This window comes from Heloderma suspectum, chromosome 3 (assembly GCF_057233095.1).
Source record: "Heloderma suspectum isolate Gila_16-S chromosome 3, 16-S_ref, whole genome shotgun sequence".
NCBI classification, from domain to species: domain Eukaryota; kingdom Metazoa; phylum Chordata; class Lepidosauria; order Squamata; family Helodermatidae; genus Heloderma; species Heloderma suspectum.
The window spans coordinates 178,407,966-178,423,716 of record NC_139460.1 but is presented as its reverse complement, the minus strand read 5'-3'; the positions used below and the strand labels follow the sequence as shown (position 1 = coordinate 178,423,716).

The 15,751-nt window shown below is 41.0% G+C and overlaps 1 protein-coding gene across 12 annotated transcripts in view; it reads left to right on the top strand.

Moving 5' to 3' along the window:
• The window catches only part of MXD4 (MAX dimerization protein 4), a 67,609-nt gene that overhangs the window by 33,098 nt on the left and 18,760 nt on the right, over positions 1 to 15,751 (top strand). For 11 of the 12 annotated variants that reach the window (XM_084845033.1, XM_084845035.1, XM_084845032.1 and 8 more), the window contains one exon: positions 4,554 to 4,668. In XM_084845033.1, the coding sequence (XP_084701159.1) occupies positions 4,554 to 4,668 (115 nt within the window). Of the gene's footprint in view, positions 1 to 4,553; positions 4,669 to 7,211; positions 7,328 to 15,751 lie in introns of those variants that run through there. The other variant, XM_084845037.1, reaches the window with a different exon arrangement.

Here is a 15,751-nt window from a genome sequence, read left to right as displayed (position 1 = left end):
GCATCTGGCCCCATCACTTCCTGGCATATAGAAGGGGAAGAAATGGAAGCAGTGACAGATTTTACTTTCTTGGGCTCCAAGATCGCCGCAGACGGTGACTGTAGCCATGAAATTAAAAGACGCTTGCTCCTTGGGAGGAAAGCTATGGCCAAGCTAGACAGCATATAAGAAGCAGAGACATCACCTTGCCGACAAAGGTCCGTCTAATCAAAGCTATGGTTTTCCCAGTAGTAATGTATGGCTGTGAGAGCTGGACTATAAGGAAGGCTGAGCGCCGAAGAATTGATGCTTTCGAACTGTGGTGCTGGAGAAGACTCTTTCTTACGAGTGCCCTGGACTGCAAGGAGGTCAAATCAGTCCATCCTAAAGGAAATCAACCCTGAGTGCTCATTGGAAGGACAGATAATGAAGCTGAAGCTCCAATATTTTGGCCACCTAATGCGAAGAGAAAACTCCCTGGAAAAGACCCTGATGCTGGGAAAGACTGAAGGCAAAAGGAGAAGGGGACGGCAGAGGATGAGATGGCTAGATAGCATCACGGATGCAATGAATATGAACTTGAGCACGCTCCGGGAGAGAGCGGAGAACAGGAAGGCCTGGCGTGCTATGGTCCATGGAGTCACGAAGAGTCGGACACGACTGAACGACTGAACAACAACAATCATCTTAGTTATCTCATGTTACTCCAGAACACATACAAACATCTCAAACACTTCTAAAACAAACAGTTACTATAAAAATTATATAAATTTCACAACCAGTTTTAACCTATACACAATTAATACTTCTCACATTCATATATAAATCAAGAAACCATTACTTAAAATCTTGTGGATTTTAATAAGTGTAGAAGTAATAGTTTCTTGATTTTTATATGAATGTGAGAAGTATTAATTGTGTATAGGTTAAAATTGGTTGTGAAATTTATATATTTTTTATAGTAATTGCATTTTAGGAGTGTTTGAGATGTTTTCATATGATCTGCAGTAACATGAAATAACTAAGATGATGTATGTATATATTTTTATTGTGGCCCCTGAAGAAAAGGAAATCAACATTTCCGAAAGGCATCAGGCCAATATAAAAGAACTACAATAAACCTTTTTCTGTAGGCACCTGGGATTTCTCCATTTTCTTTTCTCCATTGTACTTCTCATGGGGACATTGTTTTCCCTTCTGCATGGGAAGAAAGAAACCTAATTGTTGTTCTTAATTATGTGTTCCTTTAATCCACCCATTCCTGGAGAGTGTGGGATCACACCACGTGGAAGAGGGTTCTGTGGATATGGAGAGAGATTTTTGTATGTATGTATGTCTATATCTCTATATATAAAAAATCTGCCCTAGATCAGCTGCAGTTGTCTTGCCCCCACCGCCACCCCAAACAACAGTTTCCTTAAGAAGCATGTTGGATTACTTTGGTATAATTGTTTTGGTTAGACTTATCCTACTTTATGTCCTGTCTGTTTTACTTACATATATACACACCAATCTTTGAGGGCATAATTGTGCCACCTACATTTCTGGCAGGAGAAGAGACTAGATATTCCTCTTTGTTCCTCTTCCCAAAACATGTTGTTACCACTCTTTAAGTGTGTTTGGTTTATGCTTGCAAGGAGCAGCATAATTGCACATAAGGAGAGATGCTCTCGAGTGTGTGACACTTGACTCTGCTACTTCAGATGGAAAGTAAAGCCTTCCCCAACCAATAGATCTATCTCAGTAAAAATACCCTACTGCCTAAGCCTTTTCTTGGGTGCAGAATGCTGGCTGGGAAAGATTCAAGCCTGCCACTACAAATACATTCTGAAACTCTTCCCATACACTGATACACTTACATGTATATCAAGAGATGAAGGGGGAGCAGGGGGGAGGGCAGATTACTGCTTGAAATGAAGCCCTTCCCACCCAGTCAAGTCTGCACCCAAGCATGGACTGCAGCAAATTAGACAGCAAGAAAGAGCTTTGTCTCAGGAGGTTGGCGGATTCCTGCCTGCCTGCAAATCTAGTCCTGGGGAAGCAGTGTAGTGCTTTACTGCTCATAGTAAAATCCATTGCCTGAAAGGAAGTGGAGCACTAACAAGTTACTCAGTTGGGATTTGGTGCAAATGATACCAGCTCTTACTGAAGTTTATCTTGGGGAAAATAGTTACATATTCAGACTTATTCCAGGCCTTTTTAGCCACTAAAGTTAACGTAACATCTCTGTAATTATTTGGTGTTTTCTGAATGTAAGGTATTGCATTAGCCTGTCTCCAGTCATTAGGTGTGCCTCTCTCAAAGTTTATTAATTTAAAATGTATGTTTGGTTGCTATTTCCATTTATATCCTGCCCTTCATTAAACAAAATTTAAGAAAATAATAATAATAATAATAATAATAATAAATCCACAGTAGACCTAACCAATCATAAATGCCACTTCATTCACTACCAGCTTGAGTTTGAGTTTGTTGGCCTCCTTCCCCTACATTAAGATTAGAGTGCATTAATAGTTTTCATCTTCTCCTTGACCTCCAGTCTGTCATTTCCAACTGTCCTCAATGCAGTCTTATTCAGTGCTAGTTCTTAATGAAAACTGAGACAAAATAACCTTTCATTATCAAACTGTTGATAATCTCATTTGGTGAATAATTCCTACATTCTGTTTTGTCTTGTTTATATACCAGTAGAATCTCTTGCTATTTCTCTGTACATTTCTGTGTAATTCTGTGATTGTACCAAACACCTTTTCTGTTCCTTATATGCCTGGTTCTTCCCCTCTAAAATCCTATGCGGAGCTCTTCTTGAAATACTCTTCACGCTGCGTGATGATGATAATGATAAATAAAAATAACAGTAATCTTTTCATGTCTATGCCACCTTCCCCCAAGGTACATGGTTCTCCCTGCCCCCCATTTCACCCTCTCAACAAGTTTAAACTGAGACATGGTGACTGGCCCAAGTCACCCAATTAGCGTCTTTGTTGAGTGGGGAACTAATCCTGCATCTCCAGGGCCTTGGTCCAACTCTCTACCTTCTACACTGTACTTCTGTCTTTGGTATGCAAATGGAATCTACTCAAATGTTGGCTGTTCAGTTAGAATACATTCACCCATTTCTCTCAGATTCAGTTTAAATTTATATGACTTAAAACTGTTACATTTGCATTTTAACATGTTTTATAAGTTTAAAAATTGTTAGGGTGGGGCTGCTTTATTTGTCAACCTGGGAAGTGTGCTGAATCAGTGGCTGAGTTCATACAACATGACAACCCACACTGCGGAATAAGCCATGCAGTGTGGGTTATTGTCGGAACAACCCACAGTGAGCCCTGTGGGGTTTTGGACTGTGAGGAGGGCACCCCAAGGGGTCGAGGCAACCCTTTACATCCCAGGGATCTCCTTGCTAAGTGGGTAATGTTGAGCACTTGATAGTTATCATCATCACCATCATCTCCGTGGAGTGCTAAAAGGGTCAAATTTAGCTTCAGGGCAAGCTAAATTTGACTGTTTTAGCGCTCTAACCAACCAAAACCAGAGGCAGTGAGCCTATGTACACCAGTTGCTGAGAAACATGGGTGGGAGGGTGCTGTTGCACTCATGCCCTGCTTGTGGGTTCCTGGTCGACAGCTGGTTGGCCACTGTGTGAACAGAATGCTGGACTAGATGGACCCTTGGTCTGATCCAGCTTGGCTCTTCTTATGTTCTTATCCTCATCCAAGCCTCTCTTCTGTATCCCACCCTGTTCCGTGAGGTGTGACAGGAAGCCACTGAGGATAGGACATTTTCTGTGATTGCCCAGGCTCTGGAATTCCTTTCCCAAAAAAACTGGTGTAGTGTGGTTTCTCAGCACCTTATAAAAAATAATAATTCAAGAGGATATTTAGCAGTCAGGCAAACTGTATATGCCTTGATGCTGCTTTTTTTAAAATAATGTCTGCTGGATTTTTGTTTTAGGGATTAGGCTGTTTTTTTAGTATTCTAGAAGTGGGGACCTGTAACACAATGTTGCAGTATAGAGTACTGCTGTTCAGTACTCCACTCACTCCATTTCATAATCCCCCTCTGCTGGACTAGCATTCCATGGCGAACGAGCATGCTCATTAGGCTATGTTGCTTTTTTTCCTAAAGGTTTTTTGTACTTCTGCAAACATTGGGCTTCACCCAAGCCAGTTGATACTACCCTCTTGTGCATGGATGGCGCCATTTTGGCTTCTCACAGCCTGAACGGTGAAAATAGAGGGATTTTTTTTTGATAATTGTGACTTTTTATGTTTAGTCTTTAATACTGTGTTAGCTGCCTTCAGTGTTTAAGTGATTAAAGAGGACATAAATATGTTAAAATAAACATATTACACTCATGAGAAATCCTAAAAGAAAATCAGTGACTTGGTGTGATGGCTTGGCCTATTTCCCTTTGTTCCTTAAAAAAAAAATCATATTTCTAAGGATTGTGTTATAGCAGTGTGAAGAATGTTGTTCATTTGAAATCACTATTGTGCAGAAATCTTGATAGCATGGTGCATTTTGTATGTTAATTACATTGTAACAACTCTGGTTTTTAATAATTTCAGACGGGCTAAACTCCGGCTATATTTAGAAGAGTTAAAACAGCTTGTTCCTTTGGGAGCAGATAGCACTAGACACACCACACTCAGCCTGCTGAAAAGAGCCAAGATGCATATTAAGGTAAAAAAGAGAAATTGTATTTTTTTTACTTAAACAGGAATTCAGAATCTTTATTTAAACAAGGATCCCATGCCCTGGCTTAAACCTCTTGTCCTGCTTTAGGTGGAATATTCTTCTTCAGGCTGTGGGATGAATTTTTATGATCCACTGGTTTCAGTCCAACCTTTATTGTTCTACTATTTTGTGCTGGTGTGTCTGCCTGCTATATCAGTGTATTCTTTGACATTATACAGATGTAGAAGTGGGTACACCCCAGCCTAAGAATTGCTGCCAACAACTCTTGGCATATATTTGTTTTTACTACTTGTCTCTTTCATCTCTGCTGATCATTTGAGACATTGAATCAAAGTGTATGATTCAAATCTGAAATAAAAGAAATTTTGAACGGATATTACAAGTTCTAAGAATATTGGATGAATTTCTTAGGAAGTTGAATTTAAAAATTACATTGTTAATCTTGGTGACTTTCAGATTTTTTTGTACTGGATCTTTAAAACAAAACTGTATAAGCAGTGATGGTTCTTGTTTTTGTTTTAAATGCTAGTTCTGGTTAGCATACTACTGCACTGATTGTGGCTGGAGGTGGTGGTAGGGAGCCTAGGCAATCATAACTGGGGCTGCTGAAATGGGAAACGTTCCCCTGTATATAGCCCCCTGTACCTTGTTCAGTAGAACATTGGCATTTGATAGTCAATTTTAATAGTAGCCAAACATGCCCAGACCTGCAACCATTCACTTGCCATCCATGTGCAGTGCAGCTGCTGGTCTGGCTTTTTACCCCTTTAGAATTCCCTGAGCAATCTTGATGAAAATTGATATTTGGGTTAATTTTTTGAATGTCTGAATTTACAGAGTGCCAAGACTTAATTTTCAAATAAAGAAGACTAAGCTATTCCTGGTTTATTTTTCAGATTAATGTCCTCAGAAAGAACTGAAAGAATTTCATAGAGTAAGAAAACTGCAAAAGGCTAAAAGTTCATCCAGTCCAGCTCATGGTAGTTCAATATATGCAATATAGCCCTATTTGTGCCACAAGCCTTTGCTTGTAAGGTGGTTATAGGGAAAATAGCTCAAGATAATCCCGCAGTCAGCCAAGTTACACACCACAAGGGAAGGCAAACAACTCTGCCTTGAGACTGACTCCAGATGTGGGGTTCAGTCATGCCCTGAGCAGAAACCATCCTTCAAACAATAACAAGGAAAATTTGATTGGGCACTCTACTGCATCCCCTCCCTTTCTAGGGCTATTTTCAGTGTTCAAGAAAAAGTAGGATGGGGGAATGACTCCAGGTCATGTAAAAGGGAAATAAATTCTTCCCAACTCCAAAGGGGCACAACTAGGATGTCAGAGACATTGCATTATTTCACTCATAAATACATCCTGTCTTGTCATGAAGCTGCTGAGTTTCTCTTCTTCCAGCCTCTCACAAATTTTGACAGTTGTACACTTCCTTCAAGAGTATATTGTGCTGCAGCCACACAGGAGTGGAATTCTAGCTCAAAAAGAAGGTACAGGCCACCATTCAGTGTTAAGCACCCAAACCAAGAAGCAAGGCAAACAACCATATAAGAAAAGAATCTGAGGCATTTAAGAGACTGTTGTATATTTATTTGTATCTCTGTTCTGTTTTAGTCCAAAGAAACACATTTATTTGATTAAAATAAAATAAAAAACTCTGAAAGTTAATTTCTAAACATATCTATTGTTCTCTGTTAACCAAACACAAGAAAAAGGTTAAATATGGAGACCCCAATATAATAACTAGCAGGCTAGGCTCGTTCTTCCAAATAACTAGTTAGACTGGACTTGCCCTTAGACTGGGCTTGCCCTTAATTCCATCTCTACAAGCCACATGTAAGGAAGATTTGTTGGAGCCATCTTCATTGCAAAGCACCCCCAGGATGGCATGATTTGCAACAGAGAATAAATGGAAGGAAAGGGATTCACTATACCTCTTCCAGTTTTTTTGACCCCCAACAGTATTCTAAAACCATATTTGCAGATCACAGATCTGGAGCACTGGCAAGTGGAAGAGTTACGGGCAGTAAGGCAAATTTCAGGGTGAAGGTAACTAGTAGGAGAAGGTCTAAGCACTCCTTTTCTTTCTGGCTCTTCTTCAGTGCAAACTGATACCAAGGGAACTTTGCAGCAGAGGACACTGGGGCTTTATTACACATTGCTACAGTGTAATGTGTAGTTTAACCATAATAGGAAAAGGTTCCTGGATTTGCAGCCTAAATGTACAAATGGCACCTTAGTATTTGGTGGTTGTTGCCACAGTTTTCTTTAACTAAATAGATTTCTGTTTTCTATGTGGCTGCTTTAAGGATATTTATGAAGTTCTTTAGTTCTTGTCACCATGGTCTATTAAGCCTATATTCCATCTTCTGTATTAGCCATCTATATTTAGAGAGTATTATGATATCTCCTCTCATGCTTGCTTTTTCTGACTAAACAGGCCAAGCTTCTTTAATCTCTGCACCCCCAATAATTTCTTAATTGTTTCAGTCATTGTAGTTACTCTTGTTTGCACCTGTTCCAGCTTGAATACATTCTTCTTGAACATGGCTGACCAAACTTGGACACAATATTCCAGATGTGGCCTCATCAGTGCCTTTACAAGGTACCAGTGCTTCCTTATCCCTGTGAGAAATGCTTTACCTAATGCATCCAGACACTGAATTTTGCCCTCACTACAGTCTCCTCATACTGGCAGCTCATCTTGTGATCAACCAATATCGCAACATCTCTTCTCTGCAGTCATTTCCAGAAGATAAGCCTGATAACTAGCAAGTCCGAGTGCTGTCAACTTTGCAGTATCAAATTTGTAATGCTGGTTCATGAGGTCGTTGTGTACATCCATCAACGGCCATTCCATCTGGCTGCATGTGAGGGAGAGATGGCACAACAAGGACTCTTCTGTTGGCTTGACTGAGACTGCTATTTGACTCCTCCCCTCTCAACATTATCTCCTGTGGTGACCATTCCACCTGGCCACTATGTAACTTCATTATGACATAATTGGTACTTGAATTTGCTCATTTTCCTTTCTCCTCCCCATTCCTCTTTCCTTGTGTGTGGTATATTGTGTAGGTTGTAAGCCATTATTTTAAACTGTAAATCACTTTGGGTGCTTCAGCAGAAAGAAGATAGATTGCTTTACTATATTTATCAGTCTTTCATCTTAGCATGTCTTAGTCATTCTAACATTGTATGCCACCAGCAATAGGTCTTGTGGTGTTTAAAAACACAAATCCATTATTGTGATACGTATATTTCAATGTAAACAAAAGGGCTAAAGGGCCCTCAAAGATATGAATATTAGATCTATACCTTTAATTTTTGTTTCCTTTAATCCAGGACCATCTGTGCCAGTTAAATTAAACTATCAAAGCTTTAGTTACTCGGCTGGCTTTTATATCCCTTTTTTAGTATAGGCACAACTTTCTCCATTCACTCTGTTCCCAGCCAAAGTCAATTCATGTACTAAGAATCTTTGCTAGTGGACTTCATATTTCATGTCACCAACTCTTTTTGATTTGAGATTTTTCTGCCTCCACCTCTAAATCTTGTTGTTCTTTGCCTTTGTTATCCAGTTACTTAATTTATCCTTTCCTAGAGTTGCTTCTGGAGTCATTTCAAGCTATTTTCATAGTAGTGCACCTGCTCTCTTATAGCACAGTGTGGTATGGAGTAGATAGATTAGTCTAAAACCCTAAGAACAGTCCTGCTGCATCAGACCAAAGACTATCTAGTTCAGCATCTTGTTTCCTAACATAGCCAGTGAGATACCACCAAGTAACCTACAATCAGGATGTGATGGCAATAGCCCTCTTCTACTGTTGCTCCCCAGAAACAGATATTCGGAGGCATGATGTATCTAAGCCTGGAGATAGTATATAGCCATCATGATTAGTAGCCATTGATATCCTATCCTCCAGGAATTCGGTCTGTGTGAGGTTGCAAAGGAGAAGGGTCATATCATAGCTCCATAGTAGAGCACATAGTTCGCATGAAGAAAGTTTCAAGTTCTGTTCATTGGCATCTCCAGGTAGAGCTGGAAAAGATTTCTGTCTGCAATCCTAGAGGGTCACTGCCGGTCAATGTAGACAATACTGAATTAGATGGACCAGTTCTCTGACATAGAGCAGCCTCCTCTGTTCCTAGGTTGTTACATAGATGGCCTTTCTTTTGTGGTAGGTGTGTGTTTTTTTATTCCTTTCCAGCCCTATGATTTTATGAATTGCATTTGCAATCTAGTAATACATTCTTTCTTTCTACATTCTTCTTCATGGTCTCTATACATCACACATACAGGCTATGTTCCTACATGGAGCCTTGGTTCAGGAAGCTTCTATAGCTGAGGAATTTTGGCGGGAACCCCTCCACCACCATTCTAGTGTGCATGTCCCTAGCGAGTTCCCAGTTATTCCCTCAGTTCTCTTTCACCCGCCACTGCATGCACCTTGTAGGGAGCTTCTCTCATCGTTCGCTGTTTTAAAAAGCGTTTTCTGACTAAAAGCTGGGTTTTTTCTTTATTTTCTCTCTTCTATCAAGTATTTCTTCTTTTTTTCTTTTTCTTTTTTAGGTATCCTTTTTATTATTTTTACAAATCACAAGATATAACAAGAAAAAGAAAAAAAAAAGAGACACTTACAACATTTCAAACATAACATAAGGACTCGAACCATCCATGAACTTAGAATTCCAGTACATCACAAAAAGTGACCAATTCTGGATAAACTTGTTTACAGAACCTTATTCTTTATATCTTCTTAAATAAGTCAATTTTATCATGTAAACCGTGTCCCAGACCTTCTAGAACCAATCTTCATTAGATGGAATCTTAGTCTTCTTCCAGAAAGCAGCTATCAGTATTTTACTAACTCTTAAAAGGTTAACAATAAGCTGCAAGTCACAAGTTAAATTTAAGTCTTTAAGATAGCCAAGTAAAACATGCAATGGGTCTATTGGTATTATATATCCCTTCATTTCATAGATATTTTGCAAAACCATTTCCCAATATTTTTTTATATTTGGACAAGACCAAAGTACATGAACAAAGCCAGCCTTCATCACCCCACATCTCCAGTACTTCTCTGAACAATTCTTACGTACTTTGTTTAATTTATATGGGGTGACGTACCACTGAAACATAACCTTAATGTAGTTCTCTTTTAACGAAGTTGCCATTAACACCTTTGGAATATTCCTCCAGATCCACTCCCATTGTTCTAATTTAATAGATCTCTATAGGTCCTTTTCCCATTTCTCTATATAACTCTTTTTCTTGCTTCTTTATTGTTCAGTATATTTGTTCTATCAAGTATTTCTATCTGTATCCTTATTTTTAATTTATTTTGTTTCGTGAGCTTCGCAATCGCCCTCACGGGCTTATGGCCCTCTCAGGATCGGCATACAGGCCGCCTCTCCCACTGCTCTGCCAACGCCTACTGGTCAGATGCAGTCACCTGTACCGACAGCCTTACCCACTGGTCCACCTATGCTATTCTCACTCATTCCAACGGTGAATCCTAGGCAGGAGGGGAAACTATTCCGGTAACATCTATGTCAGAAGATGAGATCCAAGACCCATCTCCAACAGAACCAATCCTTCGACCACCTCGTCATTATGGGTTGGAAAGCCATGGTACAGCCCATAATCACCATCCACGTTCACCGGAGTCAGTGTGGTCATGTGCCTCCACTACAAGAAGTCAATGCCCCTAGTTTTTACGAGCGAAGCTGATATCAGGAATGGTCTAGATTGCCACTCTCAAAGTGGGACAGCTGTTCAGCCTGGGAGATGCGGTACAGGAGACCCCAGGATTGGTTGACTACTGTAATGAGCCATATGGCCAGTATCGCTTTCACCATCCTGACCCTCCCTATTGGGGAGAAGTCGGTACCGTCAACATCAATCAGCTATGGTGTTGAGACATCCAGACCAGCCAGTTGTTCCTTGCCCTTTGGCACTGTTCATGCCGCCTGTTCAGTGGCCAGTATCGGGAATAGAATGTTACCAGTCAGGTACTACGTCTTAGTCTTCTTCCCCTCTCTCCATCTCCTTGCCAGACACGATCATTGGCTCTAATGAAGCCATATCCCCGTCAGAGGATCTGTGACAATTTTCCAACCAGATTCTCAGAATGGCACAGGCTTTGGGCCTAGAGACTCAGCAGGTAGCTTCCACAGTGCAAGACCCCATTTTTGATTCTGTAAATGCAGAGACTTTCAGACCAGTGGCCATTCCTCTACTCCTGGCATTAGAGGAGGCCATCAAACAGTCATGGAAAGCACCCTCCGCTATGCCACCAATATCGAAGTGCTTGGAGGGTATGCACCATTTGCAAGAGACCAATACTGAGTACCTATTCAAACACCCAAACCCAAATTCGATGGTCGTTGAAGCCATACAGGGCAAGGCCCGCAGGACTCACTCCTCTCCAGCCGACAAGGAGGGTAGATACCTGGACTTGCTAGAGAGGAGACTATATTCCTCCACAGCAGTGGGCCTTAAAATATTGAACTACCAGGTGGCAATGTCAGGGTACCAGCTACTGCTATGAGACAAAGTGGGCTGTCTTCTTGAGCATCTTCCAGATGACAAGGAGGAGCTGGGTCACCTCTTCCAATTGGAGGCTCTGAAGTTGTCCAGACTGCAAATAAATACATTGCACCACCAAGTTGATGGCAACACAGAGGTGCTATGGATCCATAGCCCTACTTTGCTGCGCCTGATTGAGGTTGTCCAGTCTTCCACAGGAAATCAGTATTGAGGACTTACCCTTTGATGGGCAAGGCTTGTCCAACACAAAAACTGATGATGTGCTTGATTCCGTACAGAAGACCCATGCCACGGTGCATCGTATGGGTTTTATGTCGCAGCAGCTTACCAGCCAAAAGCACTGGTTTCAGTCATCTGCCACTCAGTGCCAACCTCATCAGGCACCTAAAGCACAACAATACCAACAACGGTGGTTACAGGCAAGGCAGTTGGGGGGCTCTTCGGTGTCATACTCGAGTTCGATGTTGAGTACCGAAGGTATATTTTCTGTAAATTTCTCTTGGTTATGAGGCCACAATGTCAGTCTCAAGAAACTGAGAGAATAAGTGGGAGCCAGCTAGGGACATGTGCACTAGGACAGTGGGGGAGGGGTTTCCGTCAAAATTCCGCAGCTATAGCAGCTTCCCGAACGGAGACTCTGTGCAGGTGCAGAGCCCACATGTGTGAATGCATAGATGACCACTCAACTACAGTTACAGGTAGCAACCTGTCTTTCTCTTTCCTTCTGTAAGCTTCCCAATTAACCCCCTTCTATGAAGTTACAAGCTCTCTATTTCCTACTATCCTGTTGAAAATTACTTTCATCCTGTTAGTTCTGGAGCCTCTCTCTACAACTACATCTCGCTCAATATACAGACTTCTGATAATCCTCAAACTGAAGAATTCCAGCTCATTTTCTGAATTCAAGGGTATAAGGTTCTCAGTAGTTTACCTTCCTTAAATTTGTCTTTTTAAAATTGACTTCCTAGTTCTAGTTTTATCTGCTCTTTCAATTAAAATAAGTGGACCAACTTATGATCGCTTGGCCTGTTCATCACAGCCATTTATGTTATCATATCTTCACTTCTTGTTAGGACCAAAATTATGTTAGCTTTGTTTCTCTTACAAGTTGTATGAAAAAAAAAGAATTGAATGTATAGTTGTACAGGAACAACTAGGACCACTATTGTTCATAGCACTAATTTTTCAGTTCTCGGAAAATGAAAAATCCCTTTCCAACTATGGTTCTTTGCTGCCCTTTATAGTGAAATAGCAAAACATGTTCACTTGCTACAGAATCTGGTGTACTTATTTGAATTGTTAGGTAAACATTCTGCAGGTAACTGCTGTGCATGTTACTTTTATGAGGATTCAGCTGTTCTAAAACTTTCCCTGAAAATAGTCTAATAAATGTCTCAGTGAGTTTGACATTTTGATGCATCTACTAGAGTTGGTCTTTGAGGAAGATGTGTAACTTGTAGGTTAATTTTACAAGTGTCTGTGTCTGAAAATTTATTCACGCATATGATACCGAAAGTCTTGCAGGGTAGTTCAGTTCCTCTTACGAGAGAAAGCTAATGACGTAATCCTGGGTTTACTGTTTTTGCAGTAAATTCAGGATTTACATCTTCTCCTCTAATATTTCGATAGGTAAATATTTGGTCACCAAAGTCTCTTCTTAAACCTAAGGAAACAATAAGTGATAAAAAACTGAATTTTAGAATTGCAGGAATAGAAGTTTCTAGAACCGGGATGGGCAACTTCCAGGGGTCTGGGGGCGAATTCATCCCCCCCCTCCGCGCCACCAGAATGCAGCGGGTGCCACAGCTTTTCCTGCGGCTGAAGTGCAATGACAAAACCTAGCAATGTATCTTTAAGCCAAGGTGTACAGGGAACACACTTCATTTGAAAGCAAAACCACACTCACAGAAGCCTCCAGGGAAAGCGCTTTTGCTTTGAAACAAGGTATGCATGCCTTGTCAAAAGAGAAATCGCCATTTTTGCCACCACACCGGAAAATTTGGTGGTGGTGAGAGCAAAAGTGGGGACTGCAAAGAAGGCTGAGGGCCCACATGCTGGCTGTGTGTTGCCCACTCCTGATCTAGAAGATCATGTTCAGTTTCCCTACTGATAAATAAAATTAAACCACTTAATTCAGGATGGTGGGCTCTGTAGAGACATAGCAGGAGTAAACCAAATTCCCATATAGCTGGTATCTCCAGATTATTTGACCAGGCTAATTTCAAAGAGCTCAGAAAAGTTAGGTGGGAGCTCATGGTTAGAAATTCTGAAAGAAAAAAGAGTACAACTGGGATGGGAGAGACTGAAAACTGAAATACTGAAGTACTGAAATACTGAAATCACAAATTACTCCCACGAGAAGGAAAATGGGGGACATCTAAAGAAGCCAACGTGGCTGCAGATGGAGTTCTCTGAGCTGAGACTTAAAAGGGACATGTATAGGCTGAAACTGTCACGAAGGCTACAGTCCAGAATGAGCTGAGGCTTGCCAAGGATGCCGAAAACAACAGGGCTTCTTTGGCTATGTTAGGAGCAAGAAGTAGATCAAGGAAGGGGTAGGCCCTCTGCTGAGGGAAGATAGTGAATTGTTGACAGCTGATGGAGAGAAGGTGGAACTACTCCTATTTTGCCTCAGTCTTCTCCTGCAAGGGGAATTGAGTTCATCCTGGGACAAGTAGAACAAATGATAGAAAGAAAGATTTGCATGATAACCCAAGCTACTTTATTTGAGTTCACGTCTCCAGGGACAGATAAATTACACCCCAAAGTGCTTAAAGATCTTGTGGATATTATTGTGGAGCCACTGTCTGTAATTTTTGAAAAAACGTGGAGAACAGGTGTGGTGCCAGAAGACTGGAGACAGGCAAATGGTTGTCCCCATCTTCAAAAAGAGGGAAAAATACAGGGAACTACACACCAGGGGAAATACCAGCAAAATTCTAGAATGGATTATTAAGTGGTCGGTCTGAGAGCATCTAGAAAATAATTCATTGATTACTAAGAGCCAACATGGGTTTGTTGGATATACACACATTAGTCTGGTAGATCATGTGAACGCTGTTGACATAGTATATCTTGATTTCAGCAAAGCACATTATAAAGGTTTCCCATGATATCCTTGTTGACAAGATGGTAAAACATCGGTTGGGTGCTACTAAGTTAGGTGGACCAGCAGCTGGTTGAGCAACTGTACTTGGTGAATGCTCCTTAATGGCTCTGCATCAGCCTGGAGGGAGGCCACAGGTGATGCCACAGGGCTTTGTCTTAAGCCCTGTGCTGTTCAACATTTTTATAAATGACCTGGATAAAGGTGTATAGGGGTTACATATCAAATTTGCAGATGACACAAAGCTAGGAAGGATAGCCAACACCACAGAAGACAGAATCAACATTCAAAAGGATCTTGACAGGCTGGAACACTGGGCTTCCCAGCTGGAATTTAATCTTCTTAGTTTTGTCCCAGTGTTCCAGCTGCTCAAGATTCTTTTGATTCTTGTTTCTGTCTTTTATGATTCCAAAAAACCAAAATCATGGGGGAGAACTGGATTGGCAGTAATACAAATGAAATGGGCCTAGGTGTCCTAGTGGATCACAAGCTGAATATCAGCCAGCAGTGTGATGATTTCCTTACAAAGCATAGTGTCCAGGTCACGGGAAATAATAGTTCCACTCTGTTCTGCAGTAGGCTGCATTTGGAGTATTGTGTCCAATTCTAGATGCCTCATTTTATGAAGGACATTGACAACGGGGTATATTTAGAGAAGAATATCAGGATGGTGAGGGGGCTGGTAACCAAGTCCTATGAGAAACCACTGGGTGTTTTTAGCCTGGAGAAGAGAAAATCAAGGCCATGATAGTGGTCTTCAAATATCCAGAAGGCTGTCATGGAGTGGAGTGAGTTGTTCTCCATTGCTCCTGAGGCAGTACTAGAACTAATGGGTGGAAATTGCAGGGAAACAGATTAGAAGCATTAGAAGAAACTTCCTAATAGAGCTGTTCAGCAGTGGAACAGACTGTCTTGGGAGGTGGTGGGTTTTTCTTTACAGACCCTTCCTTATCGGGGTAATCAGCCAGGTGCACTTACAAACCCCTATGCAGATCTTTGCACATTACATGAAGGTCTTTGGGGCAGTCATAGACTCTTGAGGGCAGGGCATGTAAATGTCCTGTCACCACTTTAGCGTTACGTGTGATGTAGGTAAAAGCCTGCATAGGGCTTGTGTGTATGGATGTATCTACCAGCGATGCTAACATAGTCTGTTTTAGAGCTGGTGTTATATAGTTGGGCTATTAGACTTGATTAATGCACTAACTTTGGCTGCTATTCTGACCATTGTGTATTTCCCTGCACTTAATTTAAAAAGAATTGTTCTTATAGTAGGAATTTCTCAGTGTTCTCTGCTGGTATAAATAGATTAAAATCCAAAGAATTCAGTAATACAAGTTTGCCATCTTGTAAAAAATAGTAACATAGGAATAATCAGTGCAGCTAGAAATCTGTTTTCACTGGTAAA